The sequence below is a fragment of the Carlito syrichta genome, unplaced genomic scaffold (assembly GCF_000164805.1).
Source record: "Carlito syrichta isolate Samal-C Ts95f unplaced genomic scaffold, Tarsius_syrichta-2.0.1 Scaffold311223, whole genome shotgun sequence".
NCBI classification, from domain to species: Eukaryota; Metazoa; Chordata; class Mammalia; order Primates; family Tarsiidae; genus Carlito; species Carlito syrichta.
In genome coordinates this window covers 259,599-276,194 of record NW_007255319.1, presented here as the reverse complement: position 1 = coordinate 276,194, position 16,596 = coordinate 259,599, and the positions used below count along the sequence as shown (strand labels likewise).

General features: G+C 48.1%; 1 protein-coding gene across 3 annotated transcripts; it reads right to left on the bottom strand.

The window, feature by feature from the left end:
* Nucleotides 1-3,619: 3,619 nt before the first annotated feature.
* On the bottom strand, nucleotides 3,620-15,914 carry FXYD5 (FXYD domain containing ion transport regulator 5). Of its 3 annotated transcripts, none has more exons than XM_008068581.1 (9): nucleotides 15,828-15,914; nucleotides 14,476-14,556; nucleotides 13,593-13,649; nucleotides 11,986-12,084; nucleotides 8,296-8,397; nucleotides 6,961-6,990; nucleotides 6,808-6,882; nucleotides 3,913-3,958; nucleotides 3,620-3,834 (listed from the first exon to the last, which is right to left on the bottom strand). In XM_008068581.1, exons 1-9 carry the CDS (start codon nucleotides 15,886-15,888, stop codon nucleotides 3,792-3,794), a joined length of 594 nt encoding a protein of 197 aa, XP_008066772.1. In that variant the 5' UTR covers nucleotides 15,889-15,914; the 3' UTR covers nucleotides 3,620-3,791. The 3 variants fall into 3 exon arrangements, with proteins under 3 accessions (XP_008066772.1, XP_008066773.1, XP_008066774.1); XM_008068582.1 differs by having other exon boundaries at nucleotides 3,620-3,814; XM_008068583.1 differs by having other exon boundaries at nucleotides 3,620-3,958.
* Between the last annotated feature and the right edge of the window lie 682 nt (nucleotides 15,915-16,596).

Genomic DNA, 16,596 nt, shown 5'->3' with positions numbered 1-16,596 from the left:
TGCCGTTTCTTGGGTCAAAAAACTGATGAACACTCAGTGTGGTGTGGGCAGGTGCGCTTGTGAATCACCTTCCATGAAATGGGCAAACACGCTGACAGACTCTCCAAGCAAAAATTCACTGAAGTTGAACACAGCTTCTCACAACAACGCTAGCTGGTATGCTGATGCTGATGAGTTCCTAAACGCTTATCTAGTGGGGAAAGGCATACTACAAGGATAATTTCAAAAGATATTTTCAATTATTTTGGAGTCCCCTTATATATAAATATTAAGTGTACAATTTGCTCGTTCTGACTAATATATACAGACATATAATCTATATCACTGTCAGGCCACAGAACTTTCAAACCTTCAAGAACGTTCCCTTATGTCCTTTTGCAGTCACCCCCTGCCAACATAATAGAGGCAACTGCTATTCTGACTTTAATCACTATCAGGCAGTTTTGCATGTCCTGGAACTTGATATAAATAGGTAGAATTACACAGTCTGCATCCTTTTGTATCTGACTTCTTTCACTCGGGGTAATGCTTTTGAGATTCATCCATGTTGTTGTGTGCACCAGTATTTCTTCCTCCCAGCATTTGTATCCACTCACCTATGCTGATAGACATTTGAATTGTTTCCAGTCTTTTATTATTACAGATACTGTTGTAGACATTTGTGTGTAAGTCTTGGTGTGGACAGATGGCTTTATTTCTCTCTGGTAAAGACCCGAATGGCTGGGTCATATGTTGAGTGCATATTTACCTTCTTAAGAAATTGCCAGTTTTCTAAAGTGATTGTACTTATCTTATACTCCCCTAGCAATATATGAAAATTCCGGTAGTGCCACAGCCTTTTCACACTTGGAATTGGCAGTCTTTTACATTTTAGTCATTCCAGTGGGTATGTGGCAGTATGTCATTGTGACTTTTATTTATTTTTCCTGATGACTAGTGATATTGAAGATCTTTTATGTGTTTATTGGCCATGTAGATATTCTTTTAGATAACTGTCTTTTAGTGCCCTAGACACTTGGAATGGTATGGCCAAAAAACTCAACATTTTCACCATCATACTAGCTCACAGAAAGGTGGTCTCTTTTGGTCTCCAAATCTCATGCAAGTGCTTTTAATTTGCAGGCCTGACTACACATCTAAAACTGCATCTCAGAGGGCATCTGGGAAACATCATTCTAGCCTTTTTATCTCTACCCCTTGGGAAGATAGAATGAGGGGCGGAAGAACACTGAGAGCCAATCCCTAGTCTCCCCCGGTGGGTTAACACTGCCCTTGTCTGCCTAAGGAGGCTGTCAGGTATTCTCCTGAACTCATGTGGTAGCACGTGAGATGGCTTTATTAAATTATACTGAATCGCACCCCCAGAGAGTAAACCACCTCTGAATATCTCTCTTAATCCATCAAGTGCCATGAGGGAGAAAGTCTCCGTGTAGTAAAGAATTAACTTTACCCAAAGGAAGGTCTGACTTTTGTCCTTGGCTGTTGGTAGGTCATCTCTAGGCCCTTGGAATGTTCTGCCTGCCCAATGCCTTTGTTTACATAGGGGCCTTGGCCACACCAGACAGTTTCTAGCAATGTGACTCATGGTGGGAACTGTGGGCCACACAGCGTCAGCCTCACCTCGGGAGGAGCTAAAAATTAACTTCACTCTCGTCTACATGGCTGAGCCCAATAAAAACTCTGGACACCAAGACTTGAATGAGTTTCCCTGACTGGCAACACTCCATGTGTGTTGTCACACATCGCTACCAGGAGAAGTCGGCACTGTCCATCCCAGTCGTGACTCCACTGGGAGAGCACAACTGGAAGCTTCACGCTTGGGACGTTCCTGAATTCTTCCCCATATGTTTCTTTCCTTGGCAGGCTTTAATCTGTTTTCTTTCACTATAATTAGCCTAAACTATGAGTATGACAGCGTTCAGTGACTTCAGTGAGTCCTTCTAGTGAAATGTCAAACCCTTGGAGAGCCTCAAACCTGCAGTTGGTGTCAGAAGTGAGAGTGGTCTTGGGCCTCCCAAACCCTGCGGTCTCTTTGGGCAATTGGGTAATGACCATACTCCCCTGTGGACCCTGCAGTGTCTTTGGACAGTTGGATAATGATGACATCCCTGATATTTGATGGTCTCCCTGCAACAGAGCAGTCTCTGGCCTCTGGCTCAGAGCTCCTGACCAGCAACTCCAGATCCAGCTAGAATGCAATATAATTTTTTCTTCACTTATTTTCATTGGGCTTATCTTTATAGCTATAGTCTATGTATATCAAGCAGTACTGATTTTCTACATATGATTGTGTCTTTTAAAATAAATGTATTCATGTTCAAAGAGAATTGACTTTTTGTAAGAGAAGATAAGAGTGCAGTGGGGTGAGAATGTGTCAGAAATTGGGAATAGTGATAATTGAGGTTTGAGATATACTGTCCTAGAAACATCTTTCACAGACTGGTGTGGACACCCAGCCAGGAGCAAGCGTGGCTATGCATTTCTTGTTCTAAAAAGCAACTGTCTTCCTTACCACAAACTAGGCCTCACTCCTCAGTGCTTCTCAATGTTTTTGAAAAGCAACCTTCAGTATGTAATGCATTTTGTATTATCACCATTATATATATTCTTAGGTTGAGCCACGTAAAATTGCTATTTCTGTAGGTCAAAAATAACTGAATAATGACATTTTCAAATGATTCAATTTAATATAGTCCATTATATTTATGGATATACACATATATAGAGATGACATTCCTTCCCGATCAGTTAGACATCTGCTCTGATTAGTAGGTGTTGGGTGTCAATAATAAAATGTTTAGTATCCCCTCTAGGTATGCAACACCCTATACATATCACATACAAAAATTTCGCATTTAATATTTGTGATGCACTTTTTAATTACTTCTTTCTCTTATTTTTTCATGCTACTCACAGCCCACTAAACTGATTTTGTAATCAATGAATGTGACCTGATGTTTGTGAAACTTGTTATGCAACCCTCTGTGATCAGGATCTTGTCTCTTTACTTTGGCATGATCCTTAAACCCAGGTGGAGCTCCTGACCTGAGCCCTGCACTTCAGAGAGCCTGCTCTAGCATAAGGTTGAGCCCCTTCTCACCGGCTGTGGAGCCCAAGGGCCTTCAGGAAGTGCCCACCAGAGCCCGTGCCCTTCTTGACCAAGCTCTGGGTCCATAGGACCCCAGAATGCCTCACCCAAATTGCTCGGAGCCCACACCAGGGCCTGCAGAGCCTTCCTGGTGGACACAGCCCTACATCAAGTGGTGGCCTAGAGGTGGCCATTTGTGTGTTGAGCAGTGTGCGTGGAGCTTGGATGTACAGACCTGGGCTTCCACACTCATGTGTGAGGCCCCTGCCAGTGCAGGAAGGGACTTGAAGTGTGAAGGAGAAGGGACCCCCTTTGGTTGGGACCTCCACCTGTGCTTGCCCAAACCCCTACGATATTGGGAGTAAGCTGGCATGGGATACCTTCTCCCCTTTGGGACCAGACAGAGGGTCTCAAACTGCCTGCAGGCAGAATCTAGCCCTGACTTTTAATGGCTGGACACCCGCCACCAGCCCCTCGCTCCCTTGCTTTTTTTCCCTTACTCTTTTGTCATGAATGATCAGAGACCACGGGGCAGGATCACAGTGCTTTATTTTTTGTCTGAACAGAGTGGGATAACTTGAGGGGCAACGGACAGGGTGCCCAGCGGGCTGCAAGGGCAGGCAGGGTGGGGAAGTAGAGGACTCGGGCTTCAGCCCCAGCTCTGGCTCCGTCTGCCTGTGTCTTTCCTCTCAGGCTGGGCTTCTTATACTGACGATTCTGTAGGTTCTTTGAGGGGAGGCAGGAAGCTGGGCACGGTGGGTGGGCGGGAGGCTCAGTTTCAGGGTGCCCATCGGCTTGTCGGCCCCTACTTCTGATGGACTCACCTGCAACGATTCCGACATAACTGGGACAGCTGTCTACACTTGCCACCTGCAGGTGAAGGAAATGGTTCAGGTGTGAGTTGGGTGCCGGGGATCCAGACAGATCCATCCGGCCCTTCAGCAAGCTAAAACGCCACTCCATAAACAAGCGGCGGAGAAACACACAGAGGACAGCCAGGGCAAAGAGCCCCTGATGGGGAGATTCCCATCTATGCACACAGATGAGGCTTTTGAAAACTCTTGTTATTTTGTGTGACACATCCATTCAGCATATATTTATCGCACATCTGCTACATGCCAGGCACTGGGAACACAGTTGCGGACAAAGACACAAATCCCTGCACTTGCAGAGCTGACCTTCTAGTGAAGGAAACCAAGGAGGAAAACAGCAAAGTCAAATGTACAAAGGTGATAAGTCAGGTGGTGACAAATGCTATGAAGGAAAGCAAAGCCAGGAGGGAGGCCCAGAGGCCCAGGAGTCAGTGCATCTTTACAGGGATGACGGGGCAGGGAGGGAGGAGCTCACTGAGGTGGCATTTCAGCAAAGACCTATGGAGGTGAGGAGGAGCCATGTGGACATCTGGGGGGAGGGTATTACAGGGAGAGGGAAGAGCCAGTGCAAAGGTCCTGAGGCAGAAGAGCACAGATGGCCTTGAGAGATAGCAGGGAGGCCACGCCTAAACCAGAGCAAGTAAGGTGGGCTCTTAGAAGCTAAGGGGACTTCAGAAGAGAGCAATCTACTGGTGTCCTGGCTGCCACCCACCCTGGCCTCTTTCGCCTCCTCCTCTCTGGCCTTATCTCCTGTTACTCTTCCCTGGCTCACTCTTCCCTGCCATCTTGCCTCCTCCTGTCGCGATCGCAATGCCCAGCTCCCTCCTGACTCTGGGCCTTGGCATGCCTGCTCCCTCTGCCTATGGTTCTGTCACTTCTCATCAGGGGGAGTCAGTTCCCGGCTCACCACTTCGGAGGGAGCATCTGTCCCCACCCCCTCAATCTTGTCACGCTGCTTTGCTCAGCAGATCCTTCCCTCTGTATCCACGTCGCTCATTCACACTTGGACTTGTTTATCATCGCCTCCCCACCACAGGTGAGCTCTCCCGGGGCAGAGAGCAGAGCTGCTTGTCACCTCCATGTCCCCAGCATCACGCATCACAGGTTGGGCACAGAGTAGCTACCCACAAGTGGCCCCAGAGCTAATGTCCAGGATTGGACCTCACAACCACCCGGGTCCCATTCGTCCCTGACTCTTCTGTGCTATGTGACCCTGGGCAAACTCCTCAACTCTCTGAGCCTTAATTTCCCCACTAGGGAGAGAACAGGGCTTCGTGCAAAGTCAAGATCAACAAACACATGTTGAACGACTGAGGCAACAGTGCTTGACCCCTCAGATTCAGTGAGGATCAGGCCGGCATTAGCAATCTTGTTACATGATTACTAGTATTTTGCCTCCTCTTCAAGGCAAAAAAGATGTGGCTAGGTTCATTTTCCTGATGAGGACATTGGACATGAGAGGTAATGAAACTTGGCAGATGCTATCCTGATTAACGGACAGTCATGTCCTGTTTCACCCCCAGCATTTTAAAAACCTTTTAGAAAAATTGGTTTCTTCATGAACAAGAGTACCTGCATAATGACCATTTGTATACCTGACCCTGAATTGTGCTCCACATCTTTAAAATTAAAAAATTGAAAGAAAAAAATAAGAATAATTGGTTTCTCTTCTGGTTACTTTCCCTGTGACCTCCCTTCCCTGCACCCTGCATTGGGGTCTGGGAGGCTGACCCGACAGGCCACATTCCCTGGGCCCCTCACCCTCTACCTCAGCATTGGCAGGAGATAGGAGGACAGGAGGAGTGGGAGGTATTTGATCCCCTCCACCCTGCTCCCTCCTGGAGGGGTCACAGTGATGCAGTGGCTGGAACTCTCTTCCTGGGCTCACAGCTTCTGCCAGCAGCCCCTGCTCCAGGTCCATCTCTCACCAGGCTCTGGCCCAGCCATGACCTGCCCTTGCCCCTCAGGCTGGGGTGATAACAGCTCCCCATCGTTGCTAGTCCTAGGATGCTCCACCATCCCGGTACCCTGCCCTGCCTCTGGAAAAGTCCTGCTAGCAAGCCTTCTCCAATTGACCTTTTGTGGGCCCATCTGTCACCAGTTGTATCCTTGACCAATACAGCTGCCAACAGCTAAGCCCTGGAAGATTATATAGAAATATTCTGCTTCTATAAGAGCAGCTCCTCTGGCAGCTCCAGGCTCTTACTCTTGCTTGAATGAGTGGGTGGGGTTGCTCTAGCCCGTACACGACTTGTTCCTTGCCTGGCTGTGTAGAGCTTGTGACCCTGGGTTGGTATATTGACTGCCAAAATGGCTCCCAGTTCTCTATCCATCACTGTCAGCACCCATGTCTCTTGCAGTATCCATGTCTCTATTTCCACCAAAAGGTGGAGTCTATTTTCTGACTGCTTGAATGGAGCCTGGCCTTGTGACTTGCTCTGACTTATAAATGTGGTAGGAGTAACAGTGGCCCGTTCTCAGCCTGACCACTTTCATTCTCACACACACCCTCTCTCGGACCTCTGTCACTACTGTGTGAACAAGCCCTAGCTAGGTTAGTGGTGGATAAGACCACAAGGCCAAGTACCTCGGCACCCATAGAAACAGAGATCCCCATGACGGATCTCAGACGTATGAATTCGGCTGAGACCAGAAGAACCCTCCAGCTGATCCCAGCCTATGTTTCCGAACGACAGGATTGAGAGCTAAATAAATGGTAACCATTTTAAGCCATTCAATTTCCCTCAGAGCGCCACAAAACTTCTCCTTGAGAGCTTGCGCCTCCGTCACAGCATACGTTGCCCCCTCCCCATCTTGGTGCCTCTCCCACCCAACCCCTGCTCTCACTCGTGAGGATGAGGATCCCGGTGATAAACAGCACAGCTGCCACCAACAGCCCCCGTTTCCGGAGAGTGTGTTCATCTGTAGAGAGAAGTGGAGGGGCGCCGTCAGATGGGCCTTTACCCTTCTTGCACCCACATCTTCCCATGGGTGACTCACCGTAGAAGAAGGGGTTGTCCTCACGGGAACCTGAAGGGGGCAGATAAGGAGCAAGAAAGGGTTCAGCAAAGGTCTGTGAAGTGAACAAGTGGATGGCAGAGTCAGGGAAGGGGACACCTAGGTCAGCCTTCGTACCCAGGGAACAAACTCAAAATCCTCACAGTGGCACCCAGTCTGGTTGCCACTATCTCTCTAGCCTCATCTCCTCACAACCCTCCCCCCATGGCACTCCATCCAGCACACTCGCCTCCCTGCTGCTGAACCTGCCAGATGCTTCAGGGTTTTTGCCCTGGCTGTTTCCTCTGCACTTCTCGCCTCAGGGTTTTTGCCCTGGCTGTTTCCTCTGCCTGGAACACCTTTCCCTAGACACCCACATGGCTCACTCCCTCACTTCCTTCTCAGTGAGGCCTCCCTTGGTCCTATATATGAAATACAGGTTGAGTATTCTTAATCTGAAAATCCAAAATGCAAGATATTTCAGAATCTGAAACGTTTTAAGCTTGAAAATAATACTCCAAGGAAATGCTCTTTGGAGAATTTTTGGATTTCAGATTTTCAGCTCAGGAATGTTGAACTGGTAAGTATAATGCAAAAATTTCAAAATTAAAAAAAATCCCAAATTGAATCCCGTCTGGTCCTAAGCATTTCAGATAATGGATAGGCAGCCTGTCTCCCCAGTCATTCTCTATCTTGCTTTATTTGTCTTGAGTATAAGTTAAAACCAACAGATATGTAAATATTATGGTTATGATTTGTTGTCTTTCTCCCTCCACTAGAATGTCAGTTCTGTGAGGGCAGAGATAATGTCTGTCTTGCTCACTGGCTATATCCTTGGCCCTTAAAACTGTGCCTGGCACACAAGAGTTGCTCAGTGAATGTGTTAAATGAATGGATGGATGAGTTTTCTACTTAAAATTTTCATTCATTCATTGGGGGTTGACTGGGCAGAAAGTGGAGGATAAGACCACAGGGGAAAGAATCCAGGTGGCCCTAGAAACAAAGCTCCCAGCTGACCCACAACTGACTTGAGATGCCGAGTATGTCCAGCTGAAGGCAGAAGAATCACCCAGCTGAGCACAGTCACATTCCAAAATCACATAACTGAGAGCTAAATAAGTGATTATCCTTTTTAAGTCATTGAGTTTTGGATGGTTTGCATGTAGTACTCATTTATGCATTCATTCATTTCTGTAGACAGCTGTTGTGTGCCTACCCTCTGCCAGGTTTGAAGTCTTTTATTCACCCAACACGTTTGTGCTGTGTTGTATTATAGGTGTTGGAAATATACAGTGAATAGAAAATAGCCTGCTTCCAGTCTGAGAAGAAGTTACTGACCAGATGGCCTGAGAGGCTGAGGCTTTGTCCGTGCGTCTGTGCCTTGGGGTCGTCTTTCTGAGAGCATGGTGTTGCCTTCCATGGGATGGGCAGAGAGAGTGACTGGAAGATGGTAGAGGATGAGAGTGAGCCATAGAGCAAAGCCCGCCCCCACACCTACAGAGCTGGCACATAGGGTCAGGCATCCCTACTCCATCCCTGGAGACAACAAGTAACAGCAGGTTCTGAAATACTGAAGTAAGCCTGCAGCCCCTGGTTACCACCAGCTGTCCCAACCCCTCTCAAGACTAGGATATCCCGGATGACCCCATTATTCAGGAGATAAGGAAACTTAAGGGTAACACCCAGCATAGCTAGGCAGGGGGACTTCTGGGACCCTGCTCCAGCTACACAGTCTGGAGATGCTTACAAAAAATTTTGAATATCACCTCTGCCTTCAGACCAAAAATATCAGAGGGTTCTTCCCTTGAAAAACATGTTCCCCAAAGAAAAGGGCTGTCCCTCCAGCACTGAGAAGCGCTCCCATACCCCAGCTAATGCCTCAAGGAGAAGATGGCAGGCAGAGAAACTGCCTCATGAACTCCAAATACCCTGGGTCTATCTCAGAGGCTCATCCCTAAACATGAACCGACAACCAAGAATTACAAGATGTTTGAGGAATGTGTTGCCCAGAGGAGGGTATAAGTAAGATCGACAGGGACATAGAAGATGACAGAGGCCATAAAAATTGCAAAGGACAGCGGTGATGGTGTGTGGTGTTCATGCACCCTGGAGCTATATAGTCTGGACTCAATTTCCAGCCCTGCTACTTTGGGCTGTGTGGCCTAAGGCAAGCTGAGTAAACTGTGTGGGCCTCAGTTCCATCCCTGTAAAATGAGAATAATGATAGTGTTCCCACTACACAGGGTGATTGTGAGCACTGAATGAGTTAATACATGAACACTTAGCCCAGTACCCAGCACAGACTAAGCTCTCAGCAATTGCCAGCTGTTGTGGTTACTGTCTACTTGACTTTGCTCCCTCCTTCTGAGAATAGCTTCTCACTCATCTGAGGGGACTGCTCTCCTTCCCCAGTCTACCTGGTTTCCCAGCTGTAACCCAGGCTACAAGAGGGAGCATGTGACCCCAGTCTGGTCCTTCGTTGGGCTTTTTCAAATCCCACGTAGGGATTTTTGAATGAAAGTTAGGTATTACGGGCTGAATTGTATCCTCACAAAATCCTCAAGCTGAAGCCTTAACCCCCATTTTGATGGTATTTGGAGACGGGGCCTTTGAGAGGTAATTAGGGTTAGACAAGGTCATAAGGGTGGGAACTTCATGATGGGATTAGTGCCCTTAAGAGAAGAAACACCAGAGAGCTTGCTTCCAATCCCTCTCAACCTGCACATTCCAGGGAAAAGTCACCTGAAGACATAGTGAGAGGCTGGCCATCTGCAACCCAAGGAGAGAGCTCTCAACAGACACCAACCCTAGTGCACGTTGACCTTGGACTTGCAGTGTCCAGAACTGGGAGAAATAAATTCCTACTGTTTAAGCCACCAGTCTGTGGTATTTTGGTATGGCAGCCTGAGCACACTAAGATACAAGGTGAAGCTAAGACATTTGAGCTGGGAGATGACAGGAGCCATTTTCTCACTAGATGGAAGAGAAGCCCCAGCACAAGATAAGCAAAGACGGAGCAGGGAGAAAAGTTCAGGGGAACTTTCATGCCCAGACTGGGCAACCTTGAGGTTCAGTAGTACCCTTTACCACCTCGCTCTAGGACCCCCTTGGCCCTGCTGAATTTCTGTCACATATACCCAGGAACATGGACTAATGCATACAGTAACTCGGCAAAGACCCAGAGTAAGTGAACTGGAAGGTGTGAAGATGCCTTATCAGCTGGGAAGTGTGTACACAGCCACTATCCCTCAACCCCCACAAGGCACTTTTGTACAAAATAGAAAAGTTCCCTTCCTCAAGACACAAACTGTGCCCCAAAGACTTAAAAAAACCAATGGCTAAATTCTTGGGTTTACAGAATAGCAGATAAGAAAAGAAACAACTTGCTGAAAAGCTGAAACTGCCTCAATGAGCAAGAAACCAATGACTAACAGATATTTTTGAGTTTGCAGGATAGCAGATAAGAAAAGAAACAACTTGCTGAAATGCTGAAACTTCCTCCGCTTGTGAAATCCAGAAAAAACTGGGTGAAATCAGTTGGAACCAATAGGGCCTGCTGGAGTCTGCGCAGAACCAGATTGCTGATGTCACAGCCTGAATGTCCATGTTTCATACTAACTCCCCCCGAATCTGCACATGTGACCCATGGGGAGGCATGAAAAGACAACTGGACATGCCTGAGGACTTCCCAAACCTCCCCCTTCCTTCCACCAATCACCTATTAATCTCAGAATTCACCCTCTGAACCTTTTCTCATAAAAATACTGCCTTGAAGCTACCACAAGGAGACAGAGTTGAACTGGACTCCTGTCTCCTTGTAAGTCGACTTGCACCATAAAGCTGTTCTTTTCTCCGAAACCCAGTGGCATCGTGTTGGGTTCTAGCACATGAGGCAATGGTCCCTCTTTGCTTGATAACTACACTTTATTTCCATCTGCTGTAGGATTGTTTTAATAGATTCTGTAAGAATTAAAATGTTTTCTTGTCATCTCTGGAAGCCTGGAACAGTTATAAAGATCGATGAAGGGAGCGGCCTGGCCTGAGAGGTGAATCTCTTGTGCAGTGCCCAGTCTGCACAACTGTGCAGCCTCTCAGCCCGGAAGTGGTCCAAGCTACAGTACTTTCCAGTGGGGGCTGCTCCTTCAAATAGGGATTATCACACAGACATCAGAGGCAATCTGTTGCCTAAATTTATCTCAGCTCAGCCTACCTTCCCTTTTGGTAACATTAACTCACTTGTCCAGAAGAAAACCACCTCTTCCCTGACTCTTGGTCTGAGTGGTTCTGGCAGGGCTGACTCCCTTCTCCAGTCCCAGGGTTGGGCTCAAGACTCGCGCCTGACTAAGCTGAGCAGTTCATTTCCCAGGTTCCTATTGGTTTAGACGTGGTCATGTGATCTCAGCTGGACCAATGAGAGTCAATTATAGGCTTTAGTTTGGAAATACTGGGAAAGAGCTATTTTCTAACCACCTGAAGTTAGAACTATGGGCATCCTTGCCATCAAAAGGGAAGAAACTGAAAATGAAAAGTCAGGAAAGGGAGCAATTTAGTCATGATGACAGTGCTTAAGCTCCTTGATCCAGCTATACCTGAAAATGACTACCACCAGACTTTACCAAACTAATATTATAGCCTATAATTCTTTTATTCTTAAACAAGAAAAGCTCTAACATTAAGACATGCACAAGGAAATATCTACAGTCACATTTTCTGGCACAAGCCTTGTGAAGGGAACAAAAGAGGGTACCTAAGTCTATCAGTTTGGAAAACACTGCCTACTGGATGCTGCCTATTGGGGAGAAAATTGGTGTAATCAAGGCTCTGAGAGGTCCTGCCATAAAGAAACATAGTTAACTTTAACTTAGAATTCCCCAAATACCTTTGACCACACATCAAAAAAAAAATTTTTTTTAACTGTATTAGCAATTCCCCAAACAGGTGCTCTGAGAAAGGCACTTGGGGTGATGTTGACCTAGATAGAGGATTAAACAAAAACTGCAGATTGCTGTTCTCAGTCCTAGGCTCTACCTTTCTTGCCGCTCTCGTGGATCCCAGGATCTGTCTTCAGAAGTCCATCTGTTTCCGTCGCTTGCTGAGTTGGGGTTTCGGTCTGGTTTTGTGTTGCTTCTACTCAGGTCAGAAGAGCAAGGAGGGGAGGATGAGGAGGGAGTGAATCAGGGACACGCAGGTCCACAGGACAGTGAGGGACCATCGCCCTCCAACAGGCTGGTGAACACTGAAGGCATCAATACACTCAGTATCGCTGCCAGAGTGGGAAAGGGGTCTCTTTCCCGCATACTGCTGGTGGGAGGGCCAATTGGTGCAGTCACTTGGGAGGGCAACTTTTTTCTTTACTTTTCTTTTTTTTTTTTTAGAAAGCAAGATTTATTGAGAAGACAGAGAAGCTCCTGCAGTTCTAGGAGACCCGAAGGGGTTGCCTAGAAGGGCAACTTTTAAAACAAATGTAAGTGTTCATGTGCTTTGCACCATCATGTTTTGGATAAAAGCATAGGCTCTGGGAACAGATTCCTGGACTTTAATCCCAGCTGCGTCCCTGACTGGCTTTGAGACCCTGGGCAAGTTAGTCTGTTTCCTTATCTGTAAAATGGTAGTTTCTAACACATTGAGTTTGTGTGAAGATTGAATGAATTAATACAAGTGACATGTTTAGAACCATGACCAGCCCATACGTACATATTGTAAGTGTTTGCTCAAGGAGGAAGAGACAGCTGTGTATAGACAGAAAAAAGCTGGAAACAACCAATGTGCTCATCAAGGGGTGTGTGACTGCATTAACTGTAGCACAGGCACCCTGTGGGATACCAGGCAGCAGAGAACAAGACAAGTCTTTATATACAGAAATGTGAGAAGAACTTCCAAAAATACGGTTGCATGAAGAAAAGCAAAGTAAGTTGCAGAACAATCTTATGGTATCCTTCCGCTCGCACAAATATACCAGGCAGTCAGTATATTCTCCCCAAGTCATATACATGAGAGAGAGTATCACTGAAGAGCTACTTCCAGTGCTAACTGCGAGACAGAAGGAGAGAACAAGGGTGGAGGACAGTATGACAAAGGGATTTAGTCTCACCTACAGTACTTTCATTATTTCCAAGGAGAGAGTATTTACGTACTATTGTGTCATTAAATATTACTCGAAATAAATTATGGATTACTTTTAAAATTATGTTAGGCCCTCAAAATAGTTCAAAAATTATTTGAACATTCAGAAAAAGATAAAGAGATAAAATTATTTGAACATTAAGAAAAAAAGATAAAGGGGTCGAAAGAAGATATCAATGAGGTTGGCACACAGGGAGTTTCTGGGGATGTCTGCAAAACTTCACTCCTTGACCTGCATGACAGTTACACAGGGATCCATAAATCATTCAGTTGCACATTTATGAGCTTCATATTTTTCTATAGGCATGTTATATTTTATAAGTTTTTGGTTTTCTTTTTAAAAAAATAAAATGGAATGGAGTTGGCTGGCTGCCCCACCCAAATTAAGCCAGAGGATTCAGAGCTGGGGGTGGGGACGGAAATAGGTATCATATGATTGTTCTTGGAGTGTCAGAAGAAAAGGGAGCTCTGCCCACCCCGGGCTGCCCCACCCCCCTCCCCTGCCCACTCACCATTAGCAGGCCTGGTTGGGATCTGAGGGGTGGGCTGGGGTTCTGGGTAGACTGCGTCTATCATCCGAAAACAAGAGGTCAGGGAGAGAAGAGAGAGAAAGTGGAGATGGTCCGTAGGTGGAAATACTGAGAATTCCATGGCAACTCAATCTTGGTGTCATGGAAATGACTTAATCCAGTCATTTGCTCACTACCCAAACCTGCTGCTGGTTTCTTGTTGGCCTCGGGATCCCAGCCCCTTCAGCCACACTAAGGCTTCTTCTTGGGGCTGCTGGCTGCCAATGAGCATTCTCAAGAATCTGAGAAGTCCCATCTTAAGAAATGTTTAACTCAGTTTCCCAAATACCTTTGACCACAAACCAGCACCCACCTGTTTTGATCAGAGCCTCCAGAACTTGTTTTGGGGAACCATCCTTTTCTGACTCTTGGTTTACTTTTTTCGGTAGAGCTGCCACCAGCCCTGTAGGAGGCTGGCCACAGGACCCAGGCCTGACCAATCAGCTTTCTATGCCTGTGGCCACAATGATCAGCTCAGCAGTGGGCATGTGACCTGAACCTGACCAAAGACGCTCAGTCCTGAGACATTTGCTGGATTAGGGAAGGGGAAGTTCTCTTGCTCTGACTCTTAGGAGGAAAGATGAGAGCCTCAGGCTTCTAGGGCTATCTTGGCCCAAAGAGAGGAGAATCTGCATGAAAATGAAGTCAATACAGGGAAAACAGAACCAAGAGATGGAGAAAGGTTCCTGATAGCATCGTCTGAGCACCTCGATCAAGCCATGCCTGAAGATCTGGTCCTTGGACTTTTTCCTTGCTTGGTCCAAGTTTGGGATTTTTGTAGCTGTTGCTATTTGCTGTGAGAGGATCTTGAAAGAGATTTCCTCACCTGGGGCTGGTGTCATGAGCTGAATGTTCTTAGAATCTGGTTCCTCTGGAGAAATGGATGTGGCCTTCCCCCATGTCTGTCCTGGGGAAACAAGGATGAGAAATTGGGAGGAAACCTCTGATCCCCATTCTCTCATCAACACTCCCACCCTGCTTGCCCTGCTGAAGCCTTGGGGGCAACTGTGGAGGTTCTGTCTGTCATGGAGCTATTGAGGATTCGCATGTCTGTACCAACTCATGATTCTGGGCGTGTTTTCAGCTATGCTGATGCCTAGAACCCTCCCTGCCCATCCTTGTGGGATGGGAGAGGTAGTGTATTCCAGTGAGCCCAGGTGCTAGGATCATCCAGGGCCCTGGTTTCCCAACAAATTTCTTGCCGTGTGACCTGGAGCAAATGAAGTCCCCTTTCTGGGCCTCAGTTGCCGCACCTACAAAGTGGGGATAATTGTTGCTCATTCTCTCATCTCCTTCAAGTGTTTGTTTACCCAAAGTGACCCTCCTCTATTTTTCTCCATAGCACGTGTCCCCTTCTGGTATACTATGTAATTTACCGATGGGTTGTCTTTCCCCACTAGAGTGTGACCTCTTGTTTTATTCACTGCTGTTTCCCTAGTGCAAAGAACAAGATCTAGCACATGGTAGGTGCTCAACAATGTTTATCGAATGACTGAAAGAATACATGAAAACCACTTCGTGACAGAGAAATGGGCGTGCACTCTGGGTTTCTGGGGGCAGGTAGGACAGTTGTCATCTCTCCCAGTTCCTTCACTCACTAGCCTCTGACATAGGGCACTTCCTCGGACTGAGGCTCACCCACAAAATGAGCATGATGGCATGTAGTGCTGAAGCCTAAACAAGCTCCCACACAGCACGTGCCGCGTAGAAAGCACCGCAAATGCCCTGTGGTTCCCGCCTTTGGGAAACATTTCTCAGGCCAGGTTGAGATGTCTCCAACTCTTCGGACCAGCACCAGTTCGACCCCTTTGCCTAACTATGTTGCCCGGGGACCCAGTGATGCATTTGCTGAGAGCCCAGGCTTCCTGGCTGCAGAGTAGAAAACTGACACCGGTCTCCCCGCCAAATAAAACCCAGCAAGTTCTGCTTGGAGGTGAAAGGGAGGATGCCCAGCAGGACAGGCTCTGGCCAGACTCACTGGAAGCAGCCACCCAGGTCTGAGGCATCCAAAGAGAATGTAGCCCTGCCCCCATAGAGATCCCACTTTCTGATGCTGGTTCATGGAGGGGATGGTGTGAAGATAGGACAGAGCATCTGCCCAGCAGCACACTTGGGGCTGGCAGGGCTGAGGGCTCTGGGCAGGGTGTCACCAAGTTGGACAAGAGGGCTGGGTCTTACCTCTGATGGGAAGAATCAGCCCAACGATGGTGAGGAGACACAGGCGACCAGAGGGCGACATCTAGGGGGTGACAGGTGCTGGGGTCAGCCATGATGCCGGGGAGGCAGGCCTGGGGTAGCCCCAGGGGTCCTGCAGCCCTATTCCCTGCCCAGCAGGCACTTCTGGCTTCAAGGACCCCCTATCTGGGTTGACAGCTGACTTGGGGAAAGGGAAGGGGTCTCAGAGCTGGGAGGCCCAAGCTGCCACTCCCCTTTCCTCCCCCTGCACGTCCCCCCCCCAAACAAGAAGCAGCCCACCAAACTGGTCCCCGGCAGCAGCAGTGGCACCGGGCACTGGTGAAGCTGAAAGCACTCCCTGCTTCTCCGCCAGGGACGTACTCCTCGCTCGAACCCCAGGGAAAGGCACCAGGAGGGGACCAGGCAGACCAGGAGCCTCTGCCCTCCTCCAGGGGCCCAGAGCCCGGGAGTCGCCGGAGGGGAAAGAGGAAGGGTGAGTAATTCGCTCCTGAGCGCAGAGGAAAAAGTGAGTTGGTGTGAGGGGCGCTGCCGGTGGATCGGAGGAGGTCCGGCCGGAGAAGGATGCAGGAGAGCTGGGGAGACTGAGGCAGAAGGCGGCGAAGCGGTGCGGCCCGCGGCAGCACAGAAGCGGAGAGCGGTGGGCATGAGTGGGGGGCGGAGAGGCGCCGAAAAGGCCAGGCTGCCGCCCACCTGAGCCCGCCCGGGCAGGGGCAGGCGGACGGAGGTGGCCCGCGCGAGGGACTTACGTCCG

What these genes read in the sequence shown, in the direction of transcription:
- FXYD5 (XM_008068581.1), bottom strand. Translation starts at nt 15,888, where the DNA reads ATGTCGCCCTCTGGTCGCCTGTGTCTCCTCACCATCGTTGGGCTGATT. An exon ending in GCTCATGACACCAGCCCCAG is followed by an intron (nt 13,650 to 14,475) that starts GTGAGGAAATCT and finishes TTCGGATGATAG; the next exon opens with ACGCAGTCTACCCAGAACCC. An exon ending in CCCAACCAGGCCTGCTAATG is followed by an intron (nt 12,085 to 13,592) that starts GTGAGTGGGCAG and finishes TGACCTGAGTAG; the next exon opens with AAGCAACACAAAACCAGACC.